This window comes from Mustela putorius, unplaced genomic scaffold (genome assembly GCF_011764305.1).
Source record: "Mustela putorius furo isolate JIRA1106 unplaced genomic scaffold, ASM1176430v1.1 tig00000083_pilon_pilon_pilon, whole genome shotgun sequence".
Taxonomy (NCBI): domain Eukaryota; kingdom Metazoa; phylum Chordata; class Mammalia; order Carnivora; family Mustelidae; genus Mustela; species Mustela putorius.
Genome location: NW_025421273.1, coordinates 7,603,966 through 7,627,883, shown reverse-complemented (window position 1 = coordinate 7,627,883; position 23,918 = coordinate 7,603,966). Strand labels below are relative to the sequence as shown.

The following is a 23,918-nucleotide window of genomic DNA, read 5'->3' as shown; positions in this document are numbered from 1 at the left end:
AATGGAAGAGGGAGTTCATTATGAAACTTTTGGCTTGGGAACTTTTAGAGAGCTGGAATTCACCTCCAAACAGACCTAAGTTTAAGCTTGTATATTTTCAATCAACCTTAAGGTATTTTACACTACAATGTATGAATTACTGAATTTGAAGTGCCGGTGAACTTTAAAATTTTCTAGGAAATGGTAGTCATGTATCAGTGTGAATTTCCTGATTTTGGTGACTAGATTGGAGTTTGTATAGGAGAATGTCCTCGTTTGTAGGAAACAGACATTAAAACACACAGGGATGATGTGCGTGAGGTTAGTAACTTACTCTCAAGTGGTTCATGAGAAAAATTCTTTGTAGTACATTTACAACTTTTGAAGTTTGAGATAGTTTCAAAAAAGTTATTTGAGATACTGAAGAAGGGGCTCCTGGGTGGCTCAGTGGGTTAAAGCCTCTGCCTTCCGCTCAGGTCATGATCCCAGTGTCCTGGGATCGAGCCCCGCATCAGGCTGTCTGCTCCGCAGAGAGCCTGCTTCCTCCTCTCTCTCTCTCTGCCTGCCTCTCTGCCTACTTGTGATCTCTGTCTGTCAAATAAATAAATAAAAGCTTTAAAAAAAATAAGAAGATTGGAATGCATTCTGTAATTATAAAACAATGAAGGTGACTGGTTGTGAGGGTCTGAAACTGAGCAAGTTATTGGATGTTCTTTATTTGAGAATTAATGGAGCATTTCATTAACTTCTTTTACTTAAGACAAAATTTTATCTTTGGTTTTAGAAAACATTCTACCTAGTGATCTTAGCATATTTTGATTTTTAATGCATTGTAATTCCTCGATTTCTGGTTGAGAAAAAAATTTACCCATGAAATATAGGGTGGTTTTCTTATTTAGAAGATAGAAGATTATCTTTAAAATGTCAGTCATTATGATAAGTGTAATATATTTAAATTGGTCTTTAGTGATGAATCCAGATGACACATTTGAAGTATTAATTGATCAAATAGTTGTAAACCAAGGAAGCCTACTAGAAGATGTGGTTCCTCCTATCAATCCTCCCAAAGAAATTGAAGATCCCAGTGATAAAAAGCCTGATGAATGGGATGAAAGAGCTAAAATCCCTGATCCTTCTGCTGTCAAACCAGAAGACTGGTAAGTAAAGAATTCAGTAACAAAGATTAGTTGGTGTAATTCAGTAATAAGATATTCCATATAAGTGAAGTTTACAACCAGTAAAGCTTCTCTTTTAAACATTAAAATTACTTATTTTGACTATTTTGGGTGAAATACTTTCCTAAAATAGATTTTGTCGGAGTACTTGGGTAGCTCAGTCAGTTAAGCATCTGAATCTAGATTTTGGCTCAGGTCATGATCTCAGGGTTGTGAGATTGAGCTCCCCATCCAGCTCTGCCCTGTCCTGCATTAGATTCTGTCTCTCCCTCTCTCTTTGCCCTTCCCCTCCAAAGAAAACCAAAATAGATTTCGTAAATCCTTGTCTTTTAAGTATCTTCATTTTCATTTTAATTAATTTTTAATTTTCTTACCTTTTTCAGTATTTTTTGTGTGTGTTTCCAATGCTGTGTGTTGTGTGTGTCGGGAGGTAGAATTCCACGACTCTAAAGCACCAACACTTTAATTTTAATTCTAGGTTAATCTTTATCATATATGTTTGTGTATATTTTATATAGTTAGTCTTTTCAGTTAATGATTACTGGGCTTAAAATAGCCATATGTTCAGTGTTTGTGCACATAGAACTCAATGTCTAAAATAAATGAACTAGTCCATATGAAAATTACACTTTGATAAATCTGACAGAAAACATGCAATTAAAATCCAGCAAATATAAAAAGGAAATATTCACTAACCAGGTGGACTGCAAGGTTATTCTAATATTGAAAATCAATCAATATAATACACCATACTAAGAAATGTTTTGAAATTCATCTATATTTGTGTTTATATCAGTAGTTAGTTTTGTTTTAGGGATCTGTAGGGATTTATTATAATTTGTTTATCCAGTCACACATTGATGAAAGTTTTGGTTGTTTCTGGTTTGGGGCAATTTTGAATAAAGCCATTATAAACACTTGTGGACAGGGCTTTTTGTGACATAATTTTTTGTTTTTCTTGGGTAAAAATACTGAGGAGAGGGATTGTTGGATTATACAGTAAGTATATGTTTAAATTTCTAAGAAACTGTCAACATTTTCCAAAAGGATATACCATTTTGCATTCACACCAATATTAAGTAAGAATTATAGATCTTATACATGTACAGCATTTGGTATTACCTGTTTTTTACTGAGATATAATTGACATATAACATTGTATCAGTTTAGGTGTACAACGTAATGGCTTGGTATATGTGTAAATTCCAAAATGATGAGCACATTAAGTGTAATTAACATCCATTACCACATAGGTACAAATTTGTGTGTGTGTGTGTCTACACGCATGTGTGTGATGGGAAATTTTAAGGTCTGCTCTCTTAGCAGCTTTCAAATACACAATACAGGATTATTAACTGTAGTCATATGGTGTACTTTCATCCTCAGGACTTAACTCATTTTATATAGAAGTTTGTACCTTTTGATCTTTTGATCTGTTTATTATTGTTTCTCTTTGGCTATTCTAAATGGTTTGTAGTGATATCTAATGTAGTTTTAATTTGCATTTCCCTGATAACTAATCATGTCGAGCCACTTTTCACTCACTCGCCATTCATATCATTTCTTTGATCCAGTATCTTTTCAACTTTTTTGTCTTAATTGGGTCATTTTTTTATATCGAGTTATGGAAGTTCTTTATATTCTGGATACAGGTATTGTACTAGTTACGTTTTGCTCTGTAACAGATTATCCCAAAACCTAGCAGCTTGAGGCATTATCTCACAGTTTCTGTGATTTGGGAATCTGAGAACAGCTTAACTGGGTCTTCTGGCTCTGGGTTTCTCACAGGCTATAGTTAAGATGTCAGCTGAAACTGTGGTCATCTAAAGGGCTTAACTGGGAATGGCTCCAGTTTCAAACCCACCAAGTGTGTTTTGGCAGTGTTCCGTTTGTTGAGGGGCTGACTTGTCATCGTTGGATTGAGAGCCTCAATTCCTTGCTAGATGTTGACCAGAGTCGTTTTCCCTTGGTTCCTTGCAATCTAGACCTCTCCACAGAGAGAGACTCAGTTCCTTGCTGGATGTTGGCCAAATCCTCCCTTGGTTTCTTGTAGTCGAGGCCTCTCCATAGTGTAGCTCACAATATAGTAGCTCCCTTCAAGGAAGCAAAAGTGAGGGAAGAGAGAGTGTGGAGAAGATGGAAGTCACAGTTCATACTGGGTTAACAGTGTCCTCCAGAAACCCATATCTACTCAGAACCTATGATTATGAGTTTGTTTGGAATTAGGATCTTTGCTGATATAATTAAGATGAGGTCATACTGAATTAGGATGGGCCCTACATCCAATGTGACTGGTGTTCTTAGAAGAAAAGGGACATTTGGACAGATACGCACAAAGAGAACACCGTGTGACAACGAAGGCAGAAATTAAAGTGATGCATCTCCAAGCCAGCAGATGGCAAGTATTGCCAGCATCACTAGAAGCTAAGGAGAAGGAAAGAAGTATCCTCTCAGAACTTTAACTTCTGGTCTCCAGAGTTCTGTCATTTTAAGGCTGTAGTTTGTGGTACTTTGTAGTTTGTAGTTACGGCACCTCAGGAAACTAATAGATGGCCTTTTATAACTCAATCTTGGAAGTAACGTTACATCAGTAATTTCTGTTCATTAGTAGCAAGTTCTCAGATCCAACCTACACTCAAGGAGAGGGGAGCACATGTGGGCATGAGTACTGGGAGGCAGGGATTATCGGAACCTATTTCAGAAGCTCCTGCCTCAGTCCGAAATGACTGCAGTCCTGGCACATTCCTTGATTCCAGCCTGTCAGAGACCCTAAGCAGAGGACCCAGGAAGGGGTGCCCAGATTCAGAAACCACAGTAATAAACATTATTTTAAGCCCTGAAATTCTGTGTTTATGCAGCAATAATTAATACAGATACGCATCATGCAGATATTTTCTCTCACTCTGAGGATTGTCCTAATTTTCTTAATAGAGAACAGAGTTTTAAATTTTCGTGAAATTCCATTTGTCAATATTTGTCTTTGATGATTCATGACTTTAGTGTCTTACCTAAGAAATCTTTGTTTCTAGACAAGTAACTAAAACTCTGTTCTAAGTTAACTTATGTAGTGTGAAATCTAAAACAAGATTACTTTTTAAAAATATGGATGTCTAATTGTTTCAACACCTCTTGTCATCATGTCTGTAATGATCTATACTGATGAGCCTGCTTTCATTTCTAACATGGTAATTTGCATTTTTTCATAATGTATCTAACTAGAGGTTTATCAATTTAAAAAATTTTTAAAGATTTTATTTATTTCTTTGAGAGAGTGAGAGAGCAAGTAAGAGAGCACCAGGAGGACCAGCAGAGGGTGAGCGAGAAGCAGACACCCCGCTGAGCAGGGGCCCTGGATGCGGGGCTCTATCCCAGGAACCGGGGATCATGATCTGAGCTGAAGGCAGCTCCTTAACCCACTGAGCCACCCAGACACCCTGAAGTTTATTAATTTTATTGATCTTTCAGAAAAACTGGCTTTGTTTTAGTTTTTTCCCATTTATTGACCTTTTTAAGATTTTGTTACTTCTTCTTCCTTGAAGCAAATTATTGCTTCTTCTTTTTTTTTTTTTTTTTTTTTTTTTTTTTTTTTTGCCTTATTAAGTTAGAAAGTCTCTCCTGGTAGAAGTAGCTATACATTTTCTCTAAACACTGCTTTCACTATGTTTCACAAATATATGTTACTTATAAGAACATTCAGTCATTCAGTTCATGTTGTTTTCTAATTTCATTAGTGATTTTTTTCTTTGATCCATGTGTTTTTAAATGTGTTGCTTTGGTGGCAATTATTTGGGATTTCCCAGATAAAATTTTCATTTTGACTCCCAACTTTTAATGCTATTGTCAGAAAATTTACAAATGTTAATTACATCAGTGTGGTTGAATGTGTCTATATATTTATTGGTTTTTAATCTGTTCTCTCACTGAGAGAAAAATATTAAAATCTCTAACTACGATGACAGAATTGTCCATATCTCCTTTGAGTTCTGTTAATTTTTGCTTCATGTATTTTGAAGATCTGTTACTACATCTATTTGCAGTATATCATGACCTCTTGAGGAACTAACTGCTTTATTATTATAGAATAATGTCCTTCTTTTTAGTTGTTTTTTGTTTTGTTTTGTTTTTAATTTGGTGAAAGAACATTTACTGCTGCTGGGTAAGTGGTCAATATGTTTCTTGAAGGAAATTTGGGGAATGAATAATATCCTTCTTTATAAACTCTTGTAATACTCTGTCTTAACATCTGCTTTAGTCTTATATTGAGTCAACAGTCCTGCTTTTTTTAAAATCATGTTTCCATTGAATATTATTTTCCATTATTTACCTGTAACCTATATATGCCTTTATTTTTTTAATTGATTTTCTTATAGGCAACCTTATGTGGTCTTCTCTTTTAAACCATTTACATTTAATGTAATTATTAATGTATTTATTAATATGGTTGGATAAATTGTACTTGTTTTCTTCCTACTTCTGTTTGTCCCATATATTCCATACTTTAGAAAATATTTTTCCTGAATTCTTTTAGATTGAGTTATTTTGTTTTATTTAATTAATTTTTTTAATTTTTAATTTTTTAAATAAACATATAATGTATTTTTATCCCCAGGGGTACAGGTCTGTGAATTGCCAGGTTTACACATTCTACAGCACAAATCATAGCATATACCCTCCCCAATGTCCATATCCTCACCACCCTCTCCTGTCCCCTCTCCCCCCAGCAACCCTCAGTCTGTTTTTTGAGATTGAGGCTTTTATGGTTTGTCTCCCTCCTGATCCCATCTTCCTTCATTTTTTCTTTTCCTACTCCCCAAACCCCCTACATTGTATCTCCACTTCCTCATATCAGGGAGATCATATGATTAGTTGTCTTTCTCTGATTGACTTATTTTGCTAAGCATAATACGCTCTAGTTCCATCCGTGTCGTCACAAACGGCAAGATTTCATTTCTTTTGATGGCTACATAGTATTCCATTGTATATATATATACCTCATCTTTATCCATTCATCTAGGTTCTTTCATAGTTTGGCTATTGTGGACATTGCTGCTATAAACATTCTAGTGCATGTGCCCCTTTGGAGCACCATGTTTGTATCTTTAGGATATATACACAGTAGTGCAATCATAGGGTAGCTCTATTTTCAGTTTTTTGAGGAACCTCCATGCTGTTTTCCAGAGAGGTTGCACGAGCTTGCATTCCCACCAACAGTGTAGGAGGGCTCCCCTCTCTCCGCATCCTTGCCTGCATCTGTCATTTCTTGATTGATAATTTTAGCCATTCTGACTGGTGTGAGGTGGTATCTCATTGTGGTTTTGATTTGTATTTCCTTGATGCCGAATGATGTGGAGCATTTTTTCATGTGTCTGTTGGCCATCTGGATGTCTTCTTTGAAGAAATGTCTGTTCATGTCCTCTGCCCATTTCTTGATTGGATTATTTGTTCTTTGGGTGTTGAGTTTACTAAGCTCTTTATAGATTTTGGATACTAGCCCTTTATCTGATATGTCGTTTGCAAATATCTTCTCCCATTCTGCCAGTTGCCTTTTGGTTTTTTCAACTGTTTCCTTTGCTGTGCAAAAGCTTTTGATCTTGATGAAATCCCAATAGTTCATTTTTGCCTTTGCTTCTGTTGTCGTTGGCGATGTTCCTAGGAAGAAGTTGCTGTGGTTGAGATCAAAGAGGTTGCTGCCTGTGTTCTCCTCAAGGATTTTGATGGATTCCTTTCTCACATTGAGGTCCTTCATCCATTTTGAGTCTATTTTTGTGTGTGATGTAAGGAAATAGTCCAATTTCATTTTTCTGCATGTGGCTGTCCAAGTTTCCCAGCACCATTTGTTGAAGAGGCTGTCTTTTTTCTATTGGACATTCCTTCCTGCTTTGTCGAAGATTAGTTGACCACAGAGTTGAGAATCTATTTCTGGGCTCTCTATTCTGTTCCATTGATCAATGTGTCTGTTTTTTTGCCAGTGCCATACTGTCTTGATGATGACAGCTTTGTAATAGAGCTTGAAGTCTGGAATTGTGATGCCACCAACTTTGGCTTTCTTTTTCAATATTCCTTTGGCTATTCAAGGTCTTTTCTGGTTCCATATAAATTTTGGGATTATTTGTTCTATTTCTTTGAAAAAAATGAATGGGATTTTGATAGGGATTGCATTAAATGTGTAGATTGCTTTAGATAGAATAGACATTTTCTCAATATTTATTCTTCCAATCCAGGAGCATGGAAAAATTTTCCATTTCTTTGTGTCTTCCTCAGTTTCTTTCATGAGTACTTCATAGTTTTCTGAGTATAGATTCTTTGCCTCTTTGGTTAGGTTTATTCCTAGGGTATCTTATGGTTTTGGGTGCAATTGTAAATGGGACTGACTCCTTAATTTCTCTTTCTTCTGTCTTGTTGTTAGTTTAAAGAAATGCAACTGATTTCTGTGCATTGACTTCATATCCTGACACTTTACTGAATTCCTATATGAGTTCTAGCAGTTTTGGAGTGGAGCCTTTTGGGTTTTCCACATATAGTATCATATCATCTGCAAAGAGTGATAGTTTGACTTCTTCTTTGCCAATTTGGATGCCTTCAATTTCTTTTTGTTGTCTGATTGCTGAGGCTAGGACTTCTAGTACTATGTTGAATAGCAGTGGTGATAACAGACATCCCTGCTGTGTTCCTGACCTTAGCAGAAAAGCTTTCAGTTTTTCTCCATTGAGAATGATATTTGCAGTGGGTTTTTCGTAGATGGATTTGGTAATATTGAGGTATGTGCCCTCTATCCCTACACTTTGAAGAGTTTTAATCAGGAAGGGATGCTGCACTTTGTCAAATGCTTTTTCAGCATCTATTGAGAGTATCATATGGTTCCTGTTCTCTCTTTTATTAATGTATTGTTATCACATTGATTGATTTGCGGATGTTGAACCAACCTTGCAGCCCTGGAATAAATCCCACTTGGTCGTGGTGAATAATCCTTTTAATGTACTGTTGGATCCTATTGGCCAGTATTTTGGTTAGAATTTTCGCATCTGTGTTCATCAAGGATATTGGTCTGTAATTCTCTTTTTTGATGGTATCCTTATTTGGTTTTGGGATCAAGGTGATGCTGGCCTCATAAAATGAGTTTGGAAGTTTTCCTTCCATTTCTATTTTTTGGAAGAGTTTCAGGAGAATAGGAATTAATTCTTCTTTAAATGTTTGGTAGAATTCCCCTGGGAAGCCGTCTGGCCCTGACTTTTGTTTGTTAGGAGATTTTTGATGACTATTTCAATCTCCTTACTGTTTATGGGTCTGTATAGGTTTTCTATTTCTTCCTGGTTCAGTTGTGGTAGTTTATATGTCTCTAGAAATGTATCCATTTCTTCCAGATTGTCGAATTTGTCAGCATAGAGTTGCTCATAGTATGTTCTTATAATTGTTTGTATTTCTTTGGTGTTGGTTGTGATCTCTCCTCTTTCATTCATGATTTTATTTATTTGGGTCCTTTCTCTTTTCTTTTTGATAAGTCTGGTCAGGGGTTTATCAATCTTATTAATTCTTTCAAAGAACCAGCTCCTAGTTTTGTTGATTTGTTCTATTGTTTTTTTAGTTTCTATTTCATTGATTTCTGCTCTGATCTTTATGATTTCTCTTCTCCTGCTAGATTTAGGCTTTCTTTGTTGTTCTTTCTCCAGCTCCTTTAGGTGTAGGGTTAGGTTGTGTATTTGAGACCTTTCTTGTTTCTTGAGAAAGGCTTGTACCACTATATATTTTCCTCTCAGGACTGTCTTTGTTGTGTCCCACAGATTTTGAACCTTAGTGTTTTTATTATCATTTGTTTCCATGAATTTTTTCAATTCTTCTTTAATTTCCTGGTTGGCCCATTCATTTTTTTAGAAGGATGCTGTTTAGTCTCTATGTATTTGGGTTCTTTCCAAATTTCCTCTTGTGATTGAGTTCTAGTTCAGAGCATTGTGGTCTGAAAATATGCAGGGAATGATCCCAATCTTTTGATACCAGTTGAGACCTGATTTATGACCCAGGATGTGGTCTATTCTGGAGAATGTTCCATGTGCACTAGAGAAGAATGTGTATTTTGTTATTTTGGGATGGAATGTTCTGAATATATCTGTGATGTCCATCTGGTCCAGTGTGTCATTTAAGGCCTTTATTAACTTTTCGACCTTTTGCTTAGATGATCTGTCCATTTCAGTGAGGGGAGTGTTAAAGTCCCCTACTATTATTGTATTATTGTCAATGTATTTCTTTGATTTTGTTATTAATTGGTTTATGTAGTTGGCTGCTCCCATATTAGGGGCATAGATATTTAAAATTGTTAGGTCTTCTTGTTGGACAGACCCTTTGAGTATTTTATCGTGTCCTTCCTCATCTCTTATTATAGTCTTTGGCTTAAAATCTAATTGATCTGGTATAAGGATTGCCACCCCAGCTTTCTTCTGATGTCCATTACCATGGTACATTGTTTTCTACCCTCTCACTTTAAATCTGGAGGTGTCTTCAGGTCTAAAATGAGTTTCTTGTAGGCAGCATATTGATGGGTTTTGGTGTTTTGCTTTTTTTTAAAGATTTTATTTATTTATTTGACAGACAGATCACAAGTAGGCAGAGAGGCAGGCAGAGAGAGAGGAGGAAGCAAGCTCCCCACTGAGCAGAGAGCCCGATGCGGGGCTTGATTCCAGGGCCCTGAGATCATTACCTGAGCCGAAGGCAGAGGCTTTAACCCACTGAGCCACCCAGGCGCCCTGGGTTTTGGTTTTTTATCCATTCTGATACCCTGTGTCTTTTGATTGGGACATTTAGCCCATTAACATTCAGGGTAACTATTGAGAGATATGAATTTAGTGCCATTGTATTGCCTGTAAGGTGACTGTTACTGTATATTATCTGTTTCTTTCTGATCTACTATTTTTAGTGTCTCTCATTGCTTAGAGGACCCCTTTCAATATTTTCTGTAGAGTTGGTTTGGTGTTTGCAAATTCTTTCAGTTTTTGTTTGTCCTGGAAGCTTTTTATCTCTCCTTCTATTTTCAATGATAACCTAGCTGGATATAGTATTCTTGGCTGCATGTTTTTCTCATTTAGTGCTCTGAATATATCATGCCAGTTCTGTCTGGCCTGCCAGGTCTCTGTGGTTAGGTCCGCTGCCAATCTAATGTTTTTACCCTTGTATGTTACAGACTTCTTTTCCCAGGCTGCTTTCAGGATTTTTTCTTTGTCGCTAAGACTTGTAAATTTTACTATCAGGTGATGGGGTGTGGACCTATTTTTATTGATTTTGAGGAGTGTTCTTTGCATCTCCTGGATTTTGATGTTTGTTCCCTTTGCCATATTAGGGAAATTCTCTACAATATACCTTCTACTCCCCTCTCTCTTCTTCTGGAATCCCAATTATTCTAATGTTGTGTCGTCTTATGGTATCACTTATCTCTCGAATTCTCTCCTTGTGGTCCAGTATTTTTTTGTCTCTCTTTTGCTCAGCTTCTTTATTTTCTGTCATTTGGTCTTCTCTGTCACTAATTCTTTCTTCTGCCTCATTTATCCTAGCAGTAAGAGCTTCCATTTTTTATTGCACCTCGTTAATAACTTTTTTGATTTCAACTTGGTTAGATTTTAGTTTTTTTATTTCTCCAGAAAGGGTTTCTCTAATATCTTCCATACCTTTTTCGAGTCTGGCCTAGAGCCTTGAGAATCGTCATTCTGAACTCTAAATCTGTCATATTACCAATGTCCATATTGATTAGGTCCCCAGCCTTCAGTACTGCCTCTTGTTCTTTTTTCGTGGTGACATTTTGTCCAGATAAGATTTGCTTTCTCCTCCTCTAGAATTCCGCTGTTCTCCTTGGTGAATGAAGTTGGTCTTGGCTGGGTTTCTTGTTGATCTTCTGGGGGAGGGGCCTATTGTAGTGATTCTCAAGTGTCTTTGCCAGAAGTGGGATTGCCCCGCCATTATCAGGGACCAGGCTAAGTAATTGGCTTGCGTTTGCTTTCAGGAGTTTTTGTTCCCTTGTTTTATTTTAGTCTTTTATTTTTTCTTTCCTATTGACATATTACCCTTTCCTCTGTGGTTTATTGTTTTAGTGTTGCTCCAGGGTTTACAATATGCATCTCAACTTATTTCAAGCTACTCTCATTTTACTACTTTATGTCTACTTTAATCTTAAAGGATCTTATATTTTCCTCCTTCCATCCTTTATGCTATTATCATTCATTTAATTCCTCTCTATATATACTATGAAGGTCACACATATTTTTTCTTCAGTCAGCATCTTTTAATCTGACAGTTATTAGGAGAAAGTTCTATTATTTTGTTATCTTTTCTGACACTCTTCTTTTGTATAGTTAAAGATTTCATCTGTTATTATTTTCCTTTTTTTTATTTAAAGATTTTATTTACTTATTTTACACACAGAGAAAGAGAGAGAGAGAAGGAAGGGAGAGCATAATCAAGGGGAGTGGCAGGCAGAAGGAAAGGGACATGCAGCTTCCCTGCTAAGCAGGGAGCCTTATGTGGGTCTCATTGTTGGGCTTATGTGGGGCTCACTGTGGGGCTCAATACCAGGACCCTGGGATCATGACCCACACTGAAGGCAGACGCTTAACAATTGAGCCACCCAGGTGCCCCATGTTCCTTCTTCTGATAAACTTCTCTTAACATATTGTGGTACATGTCTGCTGTCACAGAATCCTCTTAACTTTTAATTATCTGAAAATTTATTTTTTAAAAGATTTTATTTATTTACTTGACAGAGAGAAGAGAGATCACAAGTAGTCAGAGCAGCAGGCAAGAGAGAGAGGGGGAAGCAGGCTCCCTGCTGAGCAGAGAGCTGGGTGTGGGGCTCCGTCCCAGGACCCTGAGATCATGACCTGAGCCGAAGGCAGATTCTTAACCCATTGAACCACCCAGGCTGAAAATTTATTTTACCTTAATTTTTGAAGGATGTTTTCACTATGAATTATAAGTTTATGATTATTTTAAAACAATCATTTCTTGAGTTGTCTTGAGGCTTGTATTCTTTCTGTTCTCATTCTTTTACTCCTTTACCTAATATGTAATTTTTTCCTGATTGTTTTTAAGATTCTTTGTTACTATTTTCAGCAGTTTGGTTTTGCTGTGCCTTGGGGTGGTGTGTGTGTTTGCCTTGCTTTTGACTTTTGGGGATGTGGCTGTATAGTTTGTATCGAATTTGGGTAATACTTGGCTATTATTTCTTTGAATATATGTGCCTTCCCATCTCTTTTTTTGGGATACCCTGTAAATGTATGTTAGACTGCTTTATATTGTTTCACAGGTCGCTGAGGATCAATTCATTCCTTAAACCAATGTTTTTTTCTCTCTGCTTCATTTTGGAAAATGTCTACTCCTATTTCTTCAAGTTCTTGTTTGTTTGTAAAAGTTGGGGTTACTACCTACTCAGAAATAGAGTAGGTATTACTGGACAACCAAAAGTATTTACTTGTTAACTCTCTTATAGATAAAGAGAGCTACTGATTAGTAATAAAAAATGTCTTTGCTTTCAAGCAAATAGTATGATAGGGAAGCAGCTTTTACAAGGTAGGAAGAACAGTATGGTTTTTAAAAAATTAATAAAAAGTCATTTATTAATATATAACTTTCATGAATTCATACTTACAAAGGGCAGGACAACATCTCTCCTTGTGGATTTTCTTATATTGTTTCATGTTTGTCTATCCATGAAAAGTAAGGCTGAGAAGTAAGTTTGCCTTTAAATGAGAGAAACTGCTTATAATAACCTCTTCTGATTGGTGATACATATTAGAATTTGTTTTATAAACTGCTAAAAGAAATACTCCCTTAAATTATAAACTCTAGTTACTCTGAGCTCAGACAGACTGGGTAACATTGATGTCAGGCAAGTGCAAGTCTTTACATATAGGTAGTTGATGATTTGAGTTTATTTTGTTACTTTGGTTAGTTTGAAAAATCATAATGTAACCTCTTGTTTAAAATATCAACTTTTCTATAAAGATGAAAATTAAAATTAGTAGTTCTATTCAGTACTTACTATGATTATATACTCTAGAATTTGTTTTCTAAGTGTTATTTTTAAATGAAAATACAAAATTACTATAAAAATTACTAGAATTAAGTATGGAGACAAAAAATTATATTGAAGTAGCGAAGACATTTTCAAACATGACATAAAATTGAGAATCATAAAAGAAATATCAGTAAATTTCAACTATATGAAAATAAGATTATTTGAATAGGGCAAAAAAAACTACCTATCATAACTATATCAAAAAATACAATTTATATAGCTGACAGAGAGCTAATTTTGTATTAATTCCTAATATATTCCAGGATATTCATTATAGCATTATTTGAAATAGTACATTTTTGGAAACACTAAATGTCCCTCAACAGTAGTTGAGTTAAATAAATTATGGTTTATCCACAAATTAGAAAACTGTATAACTGTTTAGAACTGTACATGAAATAGCTTATAGAGTTATCTTGGCATATAGTAGGCTTCCAGTATCTGTTTACTGATGAATGAATGAGTGTTAAAGTGAACAAAAGCACTGTTGAACATACTCTGTATAGAATGCTATCATTTGTGGGGCGCCTGGGTGGCTCAGTGGGTTAAAGCCTCTGCCTTTGGCTCAATCATGATCCTAGGGTTCTGGGATTGAGCCCTGCATTGGGCTTTTTGCACTGCGGGGAGCCTGCTTCCTCCTCTCTCTCTGCCTCCCTCTCTGTCTACTTGTGATCTTTCTCCCTGTCAAATAAATAAATAACATATTTTTTAAAAAAAAGAATGCTATCATTTGTGTTTAAAAAAGAAAAAAAAAAGAGAATGTATACAAATGTGTGTGTATGCATGGAACACACCAGGGAATATATACAAGAAAGTGACAAGTTAGCAGAAGATTTGGGTAGATGAGAGATGGAGGTAGTAGTAGGCCCAAAGAGGGAAGAAAATGACTTTTGGTGTCATATGAATTTTGTAACATACGCATTTTTAAACTTTTTGAATAATTAATACTTGGCACAAAATACTGTCTTTGCAGGGATGAAAGTGAACCTGCCCAAATAGAAGATTTAAGTGTTGTTAAACCTGATGGCTGGCTTGATGATGAACCAAAATTTATTCCAGATCCTAATGCTGAAAAACCGGATGACTGGTAAACATTCTTCATCTTCACATGTTAATTTCGTACATTACTTACTTGCTTTTTGTTACTAGTTCATATGACTGACAGAGACTGAGGTTGCTCGCTGTACTTGAGGTCACTGTAAATGTGTAGATACACATTTTCATCTGTGGCACTTTTATGCTGAATTTTTTTCTGATTTCCTAAGGAATGAAGACATGGATGGAGAATGGGAGGCACCTCGTATTTCTAATCCAGCATGTCGAATTGGGTGTGGTGAGTGGACACCTCCACTGATAGATAACCCCAAATACAAAGGAGTGTGGAGACCACCGATGATAGATAATCCTAACTACCAGGTAAAAACCACTTGTTCCAATTCCACAGTACAGTTTAAAATGCTGTGATACTTCCATTATATATCAGTTACTGATAACGTTATGTTAACTTTTAGAAATTTGATTTGTGATAGTATGTATTAACTATCTTAAGAAGTCAAGGAAAATAGACTCCAGCTAATTTATATTTTAAAAGTAAAATATTCTTGGGGCACCTGGCTGGCTCAGTCCATAAAGTATGTGACTTTTGATGTCTGCATTCTAAGCGCAAGCCCCACATTGAGCATAGAGTTTACTTTAAAAAAAAAAGTAAAATATTCTTTATGTAATTTTCTGGGGGCATAATATTAAGCACTAAAGATCAATCACTACATACTGGTTTTTTCCCTAGTAGTTGATGATTACTCTGAAATCAAGTTCTATTTTAGAATTAAACATAAGAAATGAGTTCTGTGTAGGAGACCTCACATTGTACATTTTAGTAATTGATGCCTGTGTTTAATTAATGTGCTCCTTATTTTCTGGTGTTATTAAACTTTGGATTTTTTTAAGATATGAATTAGGTATCTTTTGAGTATACCTAGATTTTGGGGTAGAAATCTCTATGTTATCCATTTAACCCTCTAGCTTTATCTAATTATTCATTGACATTTTCTAATATTTATTATAGGGATGCAGTTACATATTCCATTTGTTTACTGTAGCTTTTTCTTCTTAGCATTAATCACAGACTCGGTAATTTGGTAACTTCTTTGTTGAATGTCTGTCTCCCTCATTACTTTAAATTTAATCAAGGAACCATGTCTCTGTTGATCATCACTCGGTCCCTAGCATCTGGCGTAGTGCCTGGTACAGAATAGACATATATGATGGAGGAGTGAGTGAGTAATCATATTGTTGAATTTTTTGATTTGGTTGAGTTTAATCAGTCAATCAGGAACTTTTACATTGAATTTTTTTCTGAGATTTAACCATGACTGATAATTGATGCCCCTCATGGGTATATATTAAAAGGAGTGGCTTCCCATCTGCCTGTAGTTCAGGTCATGATCTCAGGGTCCTGAGATTGAGCCCTGCATCAGGATCCCTGTTCAGTGAAGGGTCTGCTTCTCCTTCTCCCTTTGCCCCTCCCTGATACTTGTGTGTGTTCTCTCTCTCTCTCTCTCAAATAAATAAATAAAATCTTTTTATAAAGTACTTTATTAAAAAAATTTAAAAAACAAAACAAGTGGCTTCATATTTACCATACAGTGATCTCTCTGATTTGTGTAATTTTGATAACTTCTTGCTTTGAATAATTTTACTGAGTGTAAAAAAAACTTGTCTAAAATAGTATCGCTTACTTGTGAAATTTAATTACTCAAGTTTGTGTGTGTGTTGGATTTTCCCTTTACCTGTTTTTGTAGTTTATTCATAGAGGACATTGTGTACAGAATGAGAAGAACCAAGTTCTTATTTCCAATGACTTGCTAATGAGTTAGTATCTGTTAACGTTTTCTTTTTTCTCCAATTAGTACTGCTGATTTCATTCAACAGCAATGACTTCTATTTTATTTATTGGTTTGTTTATTGAGAGAGCGAGAGCGAGACGGAAGGGCCAGAGGGGAAGGGAGAGAGAATGCCATGGGGCTCATCTCACGACTCTGAGATCATGATCTGAGCCAAAATCAAGGGTTGGACACTTAACTGAGCCACCCAGGAGCCCCACTGACAACAGTGACTTCTTCAATAGCATTTATGATGAGATTATTTTATTTGAAAATGTCTATAAATTATTTTTTCTTTATTATTTTTTTCCAGGGAATCTGGAGTCCTCGAAAAATTCCTAATCCAGATTATTTTGAAGATGATCATCCATTTCTTCTGACTTCTTTCCGCGCTCTTGGTTTAGAGCTTTGGTCTATGACCTCTGATATCTACTTTGATAATTTTATTATCTGTTCAGAAAAGGAAATAGCAGATCGCTGGGCTGCAGATGGTTGGGGAGTGAAGATAATGGTAGCAAATGCTAATGAGGTACAGTATTTACCATAGAGTAGTCATAGGACTTCGTCCTGGTTATAGGTTATACAAATGACCCTTAAAAGGTAAAGGATATACAATAATTACTAAATGTACTTAAATAAATTTGCTGATAAAATATTTAGCCTTACTGTATTATGACATGACTTCATCATGAACTATATCATGGACTATATATATTCGTATGTCTTCATTAAATTATGATAGCATAATGGGATTTAATTACCTAATTGCTATTTATAAGGAGACTACTTAATATCCTGATCACCTAGTCAATTCACGGCCTAAGTGGTAACAGTGATATAAATATTATTCTTTATTCATTTAAAAAATATTTCATTTAGAGGAGTACAGAGGATTTTAAAATTTATTATTATTAAATTGTGTTCCAGTATTTTTTTACTCAAATCTTAACACTGTTTAGAAATATTAAGCTAAATATTTTGACACAATGCATCTTGGAGAATGTATTTTTAAAATCAATTTCTGTAAAGAAAAATACCTTATATTTGATTTCTTTGGACATTAGCAAAAGCCATCAAAAGAGTAGGTAAAGGGGTTTTCATTTTGAGACTTTATTTAAATTTAGACACTTAATGATTTTAGATTCTATTTTAATGAGAGAAACAGTTTCCTCACTAAAGATAGTGTGTGAAATATCTTAATAAAAAAAATGAAAACAATAATTCCCAGGTTGATCTTATTAATAAGTTCTTTAAAAGTACAGAACCAGAATGAGTTATTGAGCATTGTATACTTATAAATGAAGGAGATAATATATCCATAAAGAGTAGTTCTAAAGCTTAGAACTAAAGCTTACCAAAAAAATAAAAGTTTTCATAATTCTTGCTGGTAGATATATTTTCTATTACTATGGATACATGCCAGTAGAGTTTAAACTGCAGTGTATACGATGAGAAAATAGAATATTTTAGCCTACAAGTTCATCACTCTTTAATATACAACATCTATGTAAAATAAGTTGGTGATTTGTAGGGGGTATTTCCTAATTAATGTTTATAAAATCTGAATTTCATTTTCATGCTTATTTCCTCTATAGCCTGGTATATTTAAACAGTTAATGGCAGCTGCTGAAGAGCGCCCATGGCTTTGGTTCGTTTATTTTGTGACAGTAGGGCTTCCAATAGCATTAATTGCTTCATTTTGTTGGCCAAGAAAAGTCAAGGTAAAGAAATTGAATTTCCTTCAACTTAAAATAAATCTCTCAGTGTTTAGGTGTTCTATTGAGCAATGATTCTTTTTTTTAAATTTAAAATCAGTTAATGAACATATAATGTATTTTTAGTTTCCGAGGTAGAGGTCAGTGACTCCTCAGTCTTAAAGAACACCCAGTGCCCTTTACATCGTGCGCCCTTCTTAATGTCCATCAGCAGTTACCCCATCCCTCTGCCTCCCACCCCTCCAGCAACCCTCAGTTTGTTTCTGATAATTAAGAATCTCTTACAGTTTGTCTCCGTCTCTGGTTTTGTCTTGTTTCATTTTTTTCCTCTCTTCCCCTATGACCCTCTGCCTTGTTTTTTCAATTCTACATATGATAATTGTCTCTCTCTGATTGGCTTATTTTGCTTAGCATAATACCCTCTAGTTTCATCCATTTCGCTGAAAATGGCAAGATTTCATTTTTTTCAATGTCCAAATAGTATTCCATTTTGTGTGTGTATGTATGTATATATGTATATATATGTATGTATATGTGTTTGTATATGAATGTGTATGTATGTATGTGTGTGTGTGTGTGTGTGTACACCACATCTTCTTTATCCATTTACCTGTTGATGGATATTTGGGCTCTTTCCATAGTTTGACTGTTTTGGACATTGGGGCTATAAACGATGGGGTGCACATGCCCCTTCAGATCACTATATTTGTATCTATAGGGTAAATACCCAGTAATGCAATTGCTGGCTCACAGGGTAGCTCTATTTTCAACTTTTTTAGGAACCTCCTTGCTGTTTTCCAAAGTGGCTGCATCAGCTTGCATTCCCACCAACAGTATAAAAGGTTCTCCTTTCTCCGCATCCTCACCAACATCTGTCACTTCCTGGCTTGTTAATTTTAGCTATTCTGATTGGTGTGAGGTGGTATCTCATTGTGGTTTGGATTTGTATTTCCCTGATGCAGAGTGATGTGGGGTGTTTTTTCCTGTCTATTGACCATTTGGATGTCTTCTTGGGTGAAATGTCTGTTCATGTCTATTGCCCATTTCTTGATTAGAGGATTTGTTCTTTGGGTGTTGAATTTGACAAATTCTTTATAGATTTTGGATACTAGCCCTTGATGTGATATGTCATTTGGAAATATCTCCTCCCATTCTGTCAGTTGTCTTTTGGTTTTGTCGTCTGTTTCCTTTGCTGTGCCAAAGATTTTATCTTGATGAAGTCCCCCAGTAGTTCATTTTTGCCTTTGTTTCCCTTGCCTTTGGAGACGTGTCTAGCAAGAAGTTGCTGTGGCTGAGGTCACAGAACTTGTGTTCTCCTCTAGGATTTTAATGGATTCCTGTCTCACATTTAGGTCTCATCCATTTTGAGTCTATTTTCATGTGTGGTGTAAAGAAATGGCCCAATTTAATTCTTCTGCATGTGGCTGTCCAAGTTTCCCAACACCATTTGTTGAAGAGACTGTATTGTATTCCATTGGATATTCTTTCTTGTTTTGTCCAATATTGATTGACTGTAGAGTTGAGGGTCCATTTATGGGTTCTCTATTCCATTTTATTGATCTGTGTATCTGTTTTTGTGCCAGTACCATGTTGTCTTGATTACAGTTTTGTAATAAAGCTTGAAGTCTGGAATCGTGATGCCACCAACTTTGGTTTTCTTTTTTAACATTCCTTTGGCTATTCTGGATCTTTTGTGGTTCCATACAAATTTTAGGATTCATTGTCCCAGCTCTGTGAAAAAGTTGATGGTATTTTGACAGGAATTGCATTGAATGTATAGATTGCTCTAGGTAGCATAGACATTTTCACAATGTTTGTTCTTCCAATCCATGAGCATGGAAAATTTTCCATTTCTTTGTGTCTTCCTCAGTTTCTTTCATGAGTATTCTATAGATTTCTGAGTACAGAGCTGTTGTATCTTTGGTTAGGTTTATTCCTAGGTATCTTGTGGTTTTGGGTGCAGTTGTAAATGGAATCTGCTCCTTAATTTCTCTTTCTTCTGTCTCATTGTTAGTATGTAGAAATGTAAGTGATTTCTATGCATTGATTTTATATCCTGCCACTTTGCTGAATTCCTATATGAGGTCTAGCAATTTGAGGGTAGAGTCTTTCGGATTTTCCACATAGAGTATCACGTCATCTGTGAAGGGTGAGAGTTTGAGTTCTTTGTTGATTCATATGCCTTTTATTTCTTTTTGTTGTTTGGCTGCTGGAGGCTAGGACTTCTAGTACTGTGTTGAATAGAAGTGGTGATAGTGGACATCCCTTCCATGTTCTGACCTTAGGGGAAAAGCTCTCAGTTTTTCCCCCACTGAGAATGATATTCATTGTGGGCTTTTCATATATGGCTTTTATGATATTGAGGTGTGTTCCCTCTATCGCTACACTGTAAAGAGTTTTAATCAAGAAAGGATGCTGTACTTTGTCAGATGCTTTTTATACATCTATTGAGAGGTTCATATCGTTCTTGTCCTTTCTTCCATTAATGCAATATATCACATTTATTGATTTGTGGATGTTGAACCACCCTTGGCAGCCCATGAATAAATCCCACTTGGTTGTGGTGAATAATCCTTTTAATGTACTGTTGGCTCCTATTGGATAGTATTTTGGTGAGAATTTTTACATCCATGTTCATCAGGAATATTTGTCTGTAGCTCTTCTTTTTGGTGGGGTCTTTGTCTGTTTTGGGGATCAAGGTAATGCTGGCCTTAGAAAATGAGTCTGGAAGTTTTCCTTCCATTTTTATTTTTTGAAATGGCTTCAAAGGAATAGGTATTAATTCCTTAAATGTTTGGTAGAATTCCCCATGAAAGCCATCTGGCTCTGAGCTTTTGTTTGGTGGGAGATTTTTGATTACTGCTTTAATTTCTTGCTGGTTATTGTTCTGCTCAAGTTTTCTGTTTCTTCCTGTTTCCTTTTTGGTACTTTATACATATCTAGGAATGTATCAGTTTCTTCCAGATTGCTTATTTTTTGGCATAAAATTGCTCATAATATGTTCTTAAAATTGTTTGTATTTCTTTGGTGTTGTTTGTGATCTCTCCTCTTTCATTAATTATTTTATTTATTGGGGGGCCTTTCTCATTTTGGTAAGTCTGGCCAGGGATTTATCAATCTTTTGTTTAATTTTAAAAATCTTATTTATTTCTTTAATTTATTTGAGACAGAGAGAATGAGTGAGAGAGAGAGCATGAGTGGGGTGGAGGGACAGAGGGAGATGCAGACTTCCTGCTGAGCAGGGAGCCCAATCTGAGGCTCAATCTCATGACCCTGGGATCATGACCAGAGTTCAAGGCAGATGCTTAATAGACTGAACCACCCAGGTCTCCCAATCTTACTAATTTCTTTCAAAGAACCAGCTCCTAGTTTCATTGATCCTTTCTATAGTTCTTTTGGTTTTCTATTCCGTTGATTTCTTCTCTGATCTTTATTAATTTTCTTCTCCTTCTGGGTTTTGGCTTTATTTGCTGTTCTTCCTCCAGCTCCTTTAGGTGTAAGGTAAGGTTGTGTATTTGAGACCTTCCTTGTTTTTTGAGAAAGGCTTGTAATGCTTTATACTTCCCTCTTACAGCCACCTTTGCTGCATCCCAAAGGTTTTGAACATTTGTCTTTTCATTTTCATTTGTTTCCATGAATTTTTTAAAACCCTTTTTTAATTTCCTGGTTGGCCCATTTATTCTTTAGTAGGATGCTCTTTAGCCTCCATGTATTTGAGTTATTTCCAAATTTTCTCTTGTGATTGAGTTCTCAAAGCATTGTGGTCTGATAATATGCAGGGAGTAATCTCAGTCTTTTGGTACTGGTTGAGACCTGATTTGTGACCCAGTATGTGATCTAGTCTGGAGAATGTTCCATGTGCTGTCAAGAAAAATGTGTATTGCTTTAGGATGGAATGCTCTGAATATATCTGTGAAGTCCCATCTGGTACAGTGTGTAATTCAAAGTCCTTGTTTCCTTGTTGATTTTCTGCTTAGATGATCTGTCCACTGCAGTGAGGGGGGATGTTAAATTCCACTACTATTATTGTATTATTACTGGTGTGTTTCTTTGATTTTGTTATTAATTGGCTTATATAATTGGCTACTCCCATGTTAGGTGCATAAATATATACAATTCTTAGATCTTCTTGTTGGCTATACCCTTTAATTTTGATATAGTGTCCTTTATCTCTTCTTACAGTCTTCAGTTCAAAATCTAATTTGTCAGGGTGCCTGGGTGGCTCAGTTGGTTAAGTGTTTGCCTTCTGCTCAGGTCATGATCTCAGGGTCCTGGGAATGAGCCCCACTGTGGGCTCCTTGCTTAGTGGGGAGGCTGCTTCTCCCTCTCCCTCTGCTGCTTCTCCTGCTTGGGCTTTCTCTCTCTATCAAAAAAATAAATAAAATCTTTTAAAAAAATAAAATCTAATTTGTCTGTTATAAGGATTGCAACCCCAGCTTCTTTTGATGTCCATTGGCATGAAAATTGGTTTTCCACCCCCTCACTTTCAATCTGGAGGGGTCTCTGAGTCTAAAATAGTCTCTTGCAGATAGCATATGGATGGATCTTGCTTTTTTAATCCAATCTGATACCCTCTGTCTTTTGATGGGGGCATTGAGCACATTTACATTCAGAATAACTATTGAAAGATATGAATTTAGTGCCATTGCATTACCTGTGAAGTCACTATTTCTGTATATTGTCTCTGTTTCTTTCTGGTTTATGTTACTTTGGGGCTCACTCTCCACTCAAAAGGTCCCTTTAAATATTTCTTAGGGCTGGTTTGGTGATTACAAATTCTTTTACTTTATGTTTGTCCTGGAAGCTTTTTATCTCTTCTTCTATTTGAAAGACATCCTAGTTGGATAACGTATTCTTAGCTGCATATTTTTCTCATTTAGCACCCTGAATATATCATGTCAGTCTTTTCTGGCCTGCCAGGTCTCTGTGGACAGGTCTGAGTGAGTGATTCTTAAAGTGATAAGCTAAATTTCCTATGAGTTCTTACTGCTGATTCAATGTGTTTGATATCAGTTATTGCCAAAAAAAAATCTTTTTAAAAAAATAGAACTTTGTTTTTACTAAAAATAGCTTTTGTTAAACTACCACAGAAAAAATATGAAGATTCAGAGTATAAAAAAACTGACATATGTAAACCACAAACAAAGGGAGCACTAGAGCAAGAAGTGAAGGAAAAGAAAGCTGCCTTGGAGAAACCAGTAGACTTGGAAGAAGAAAAAAAGCAAAGTGATGGTGAAACTCTTGAAACTCCTGAGAAAGGTAAGATTATGATAGGTAGGTAGGTAGGTAGCCAAAGGTAGGATAGTGATAGTGAGTTACAATGGGGACCCTGAGCCAAATTCGTAAAAAGGGAAGATTATCTGGTAAACACTAGCTATTACACGTATTGTCAAATATCTACAGTCTGAATCCCTGTGAGCCGGTGACTGTGGCAGAGAGGAGTAATGGCTCCTGCCTGGGTGCTGTACCCTGAGCAGTAATCCTGCTTACAGTTCTTGTTTTCTATGAAGAGAGAGATTTAAGAGCAAGTTTGCATCCCACGTGTTGTAGCTGTTTGAAGGGGCTTTTCTTACCTCCAAGAATGTAGCTGAGATGGGAGGCACAGAGAGAACAGCCTCTGGAGGAGAGAAATGGGTTTAAGGCAGGTAATGGCGGCTGCAAAATTAACACCAAGTCTTTTAGTAGCTGTTGTTCCTCAGATAGTTTAACATGTCGAATGAATAATTTAATGGCCCAAAAGGACAGCTGAATCATATGTCCTCTTTGCACCCTATACTAAACTAGTAAACATGCTCAAACTGAAGAACTAAGACTTTTTGGTGGGTCTCCATTGAGATCTGCTTACACTCATCTAGGTAGCAATAAAACTGTCGATATTTGCCAGGTGTCTCAAGACAGGCTCCAGAACGAGCCCCTTACAATTTATGTCTTGAGCACTGTTTTTAACTTAATAGCTGATGAAACAGTTGACTTAAAAATCATTTTCTCTAAAAAATACACACGTATATTTACATATGTGTTCATATGTATACATATATATATTTGCCTTTCATATTACATGTAAACTGTGTGTTTAAGAACTTCTTAAACCTGTCTCTTCCCTCAAATATGATTT

General features: G+C 35.9%; 1 protein-coding gene across 2 annotated transcripts in view; it reads left to right on the top strand.

Annotated features, from left to right (window-relative positions):
* CLGN (calmegin) overlaps window positions 1–23,918 on the top strand; it is a 57,712-nt gene that overhangs the window by 31,268 nt on the left and 2,526 nt on the right. For both annotated transcript variants that reach the window (XM_045071132.1, XM_004768475.3), the window contains exons 8-13: window positions 947–1,136; window positions 14,180–14,293; window positions 14,472–14,622; window positions 16,402–16,617; window positions 17,684–17,809; window positions 22,894–23,062. In XM_045071132.1, the coding sequence (XP_044927067.1) occupies window positions 947–1,136; window positions 14,180–14,293; window positions 14,472–14,622; window positions 16,402–16,617; window positions 17,684–17,809; window positions 22,894–23,062 (966 nt within the window). The remainder of the gene's footprint in view (window positions 1–946; window positions 1,137–14,179; window positions 14,294–14,471; window positions 14,623–16,401; window positions 16,618–17,683; window positions 17,810–22,893; window positions 23,063–23,918) is intronic.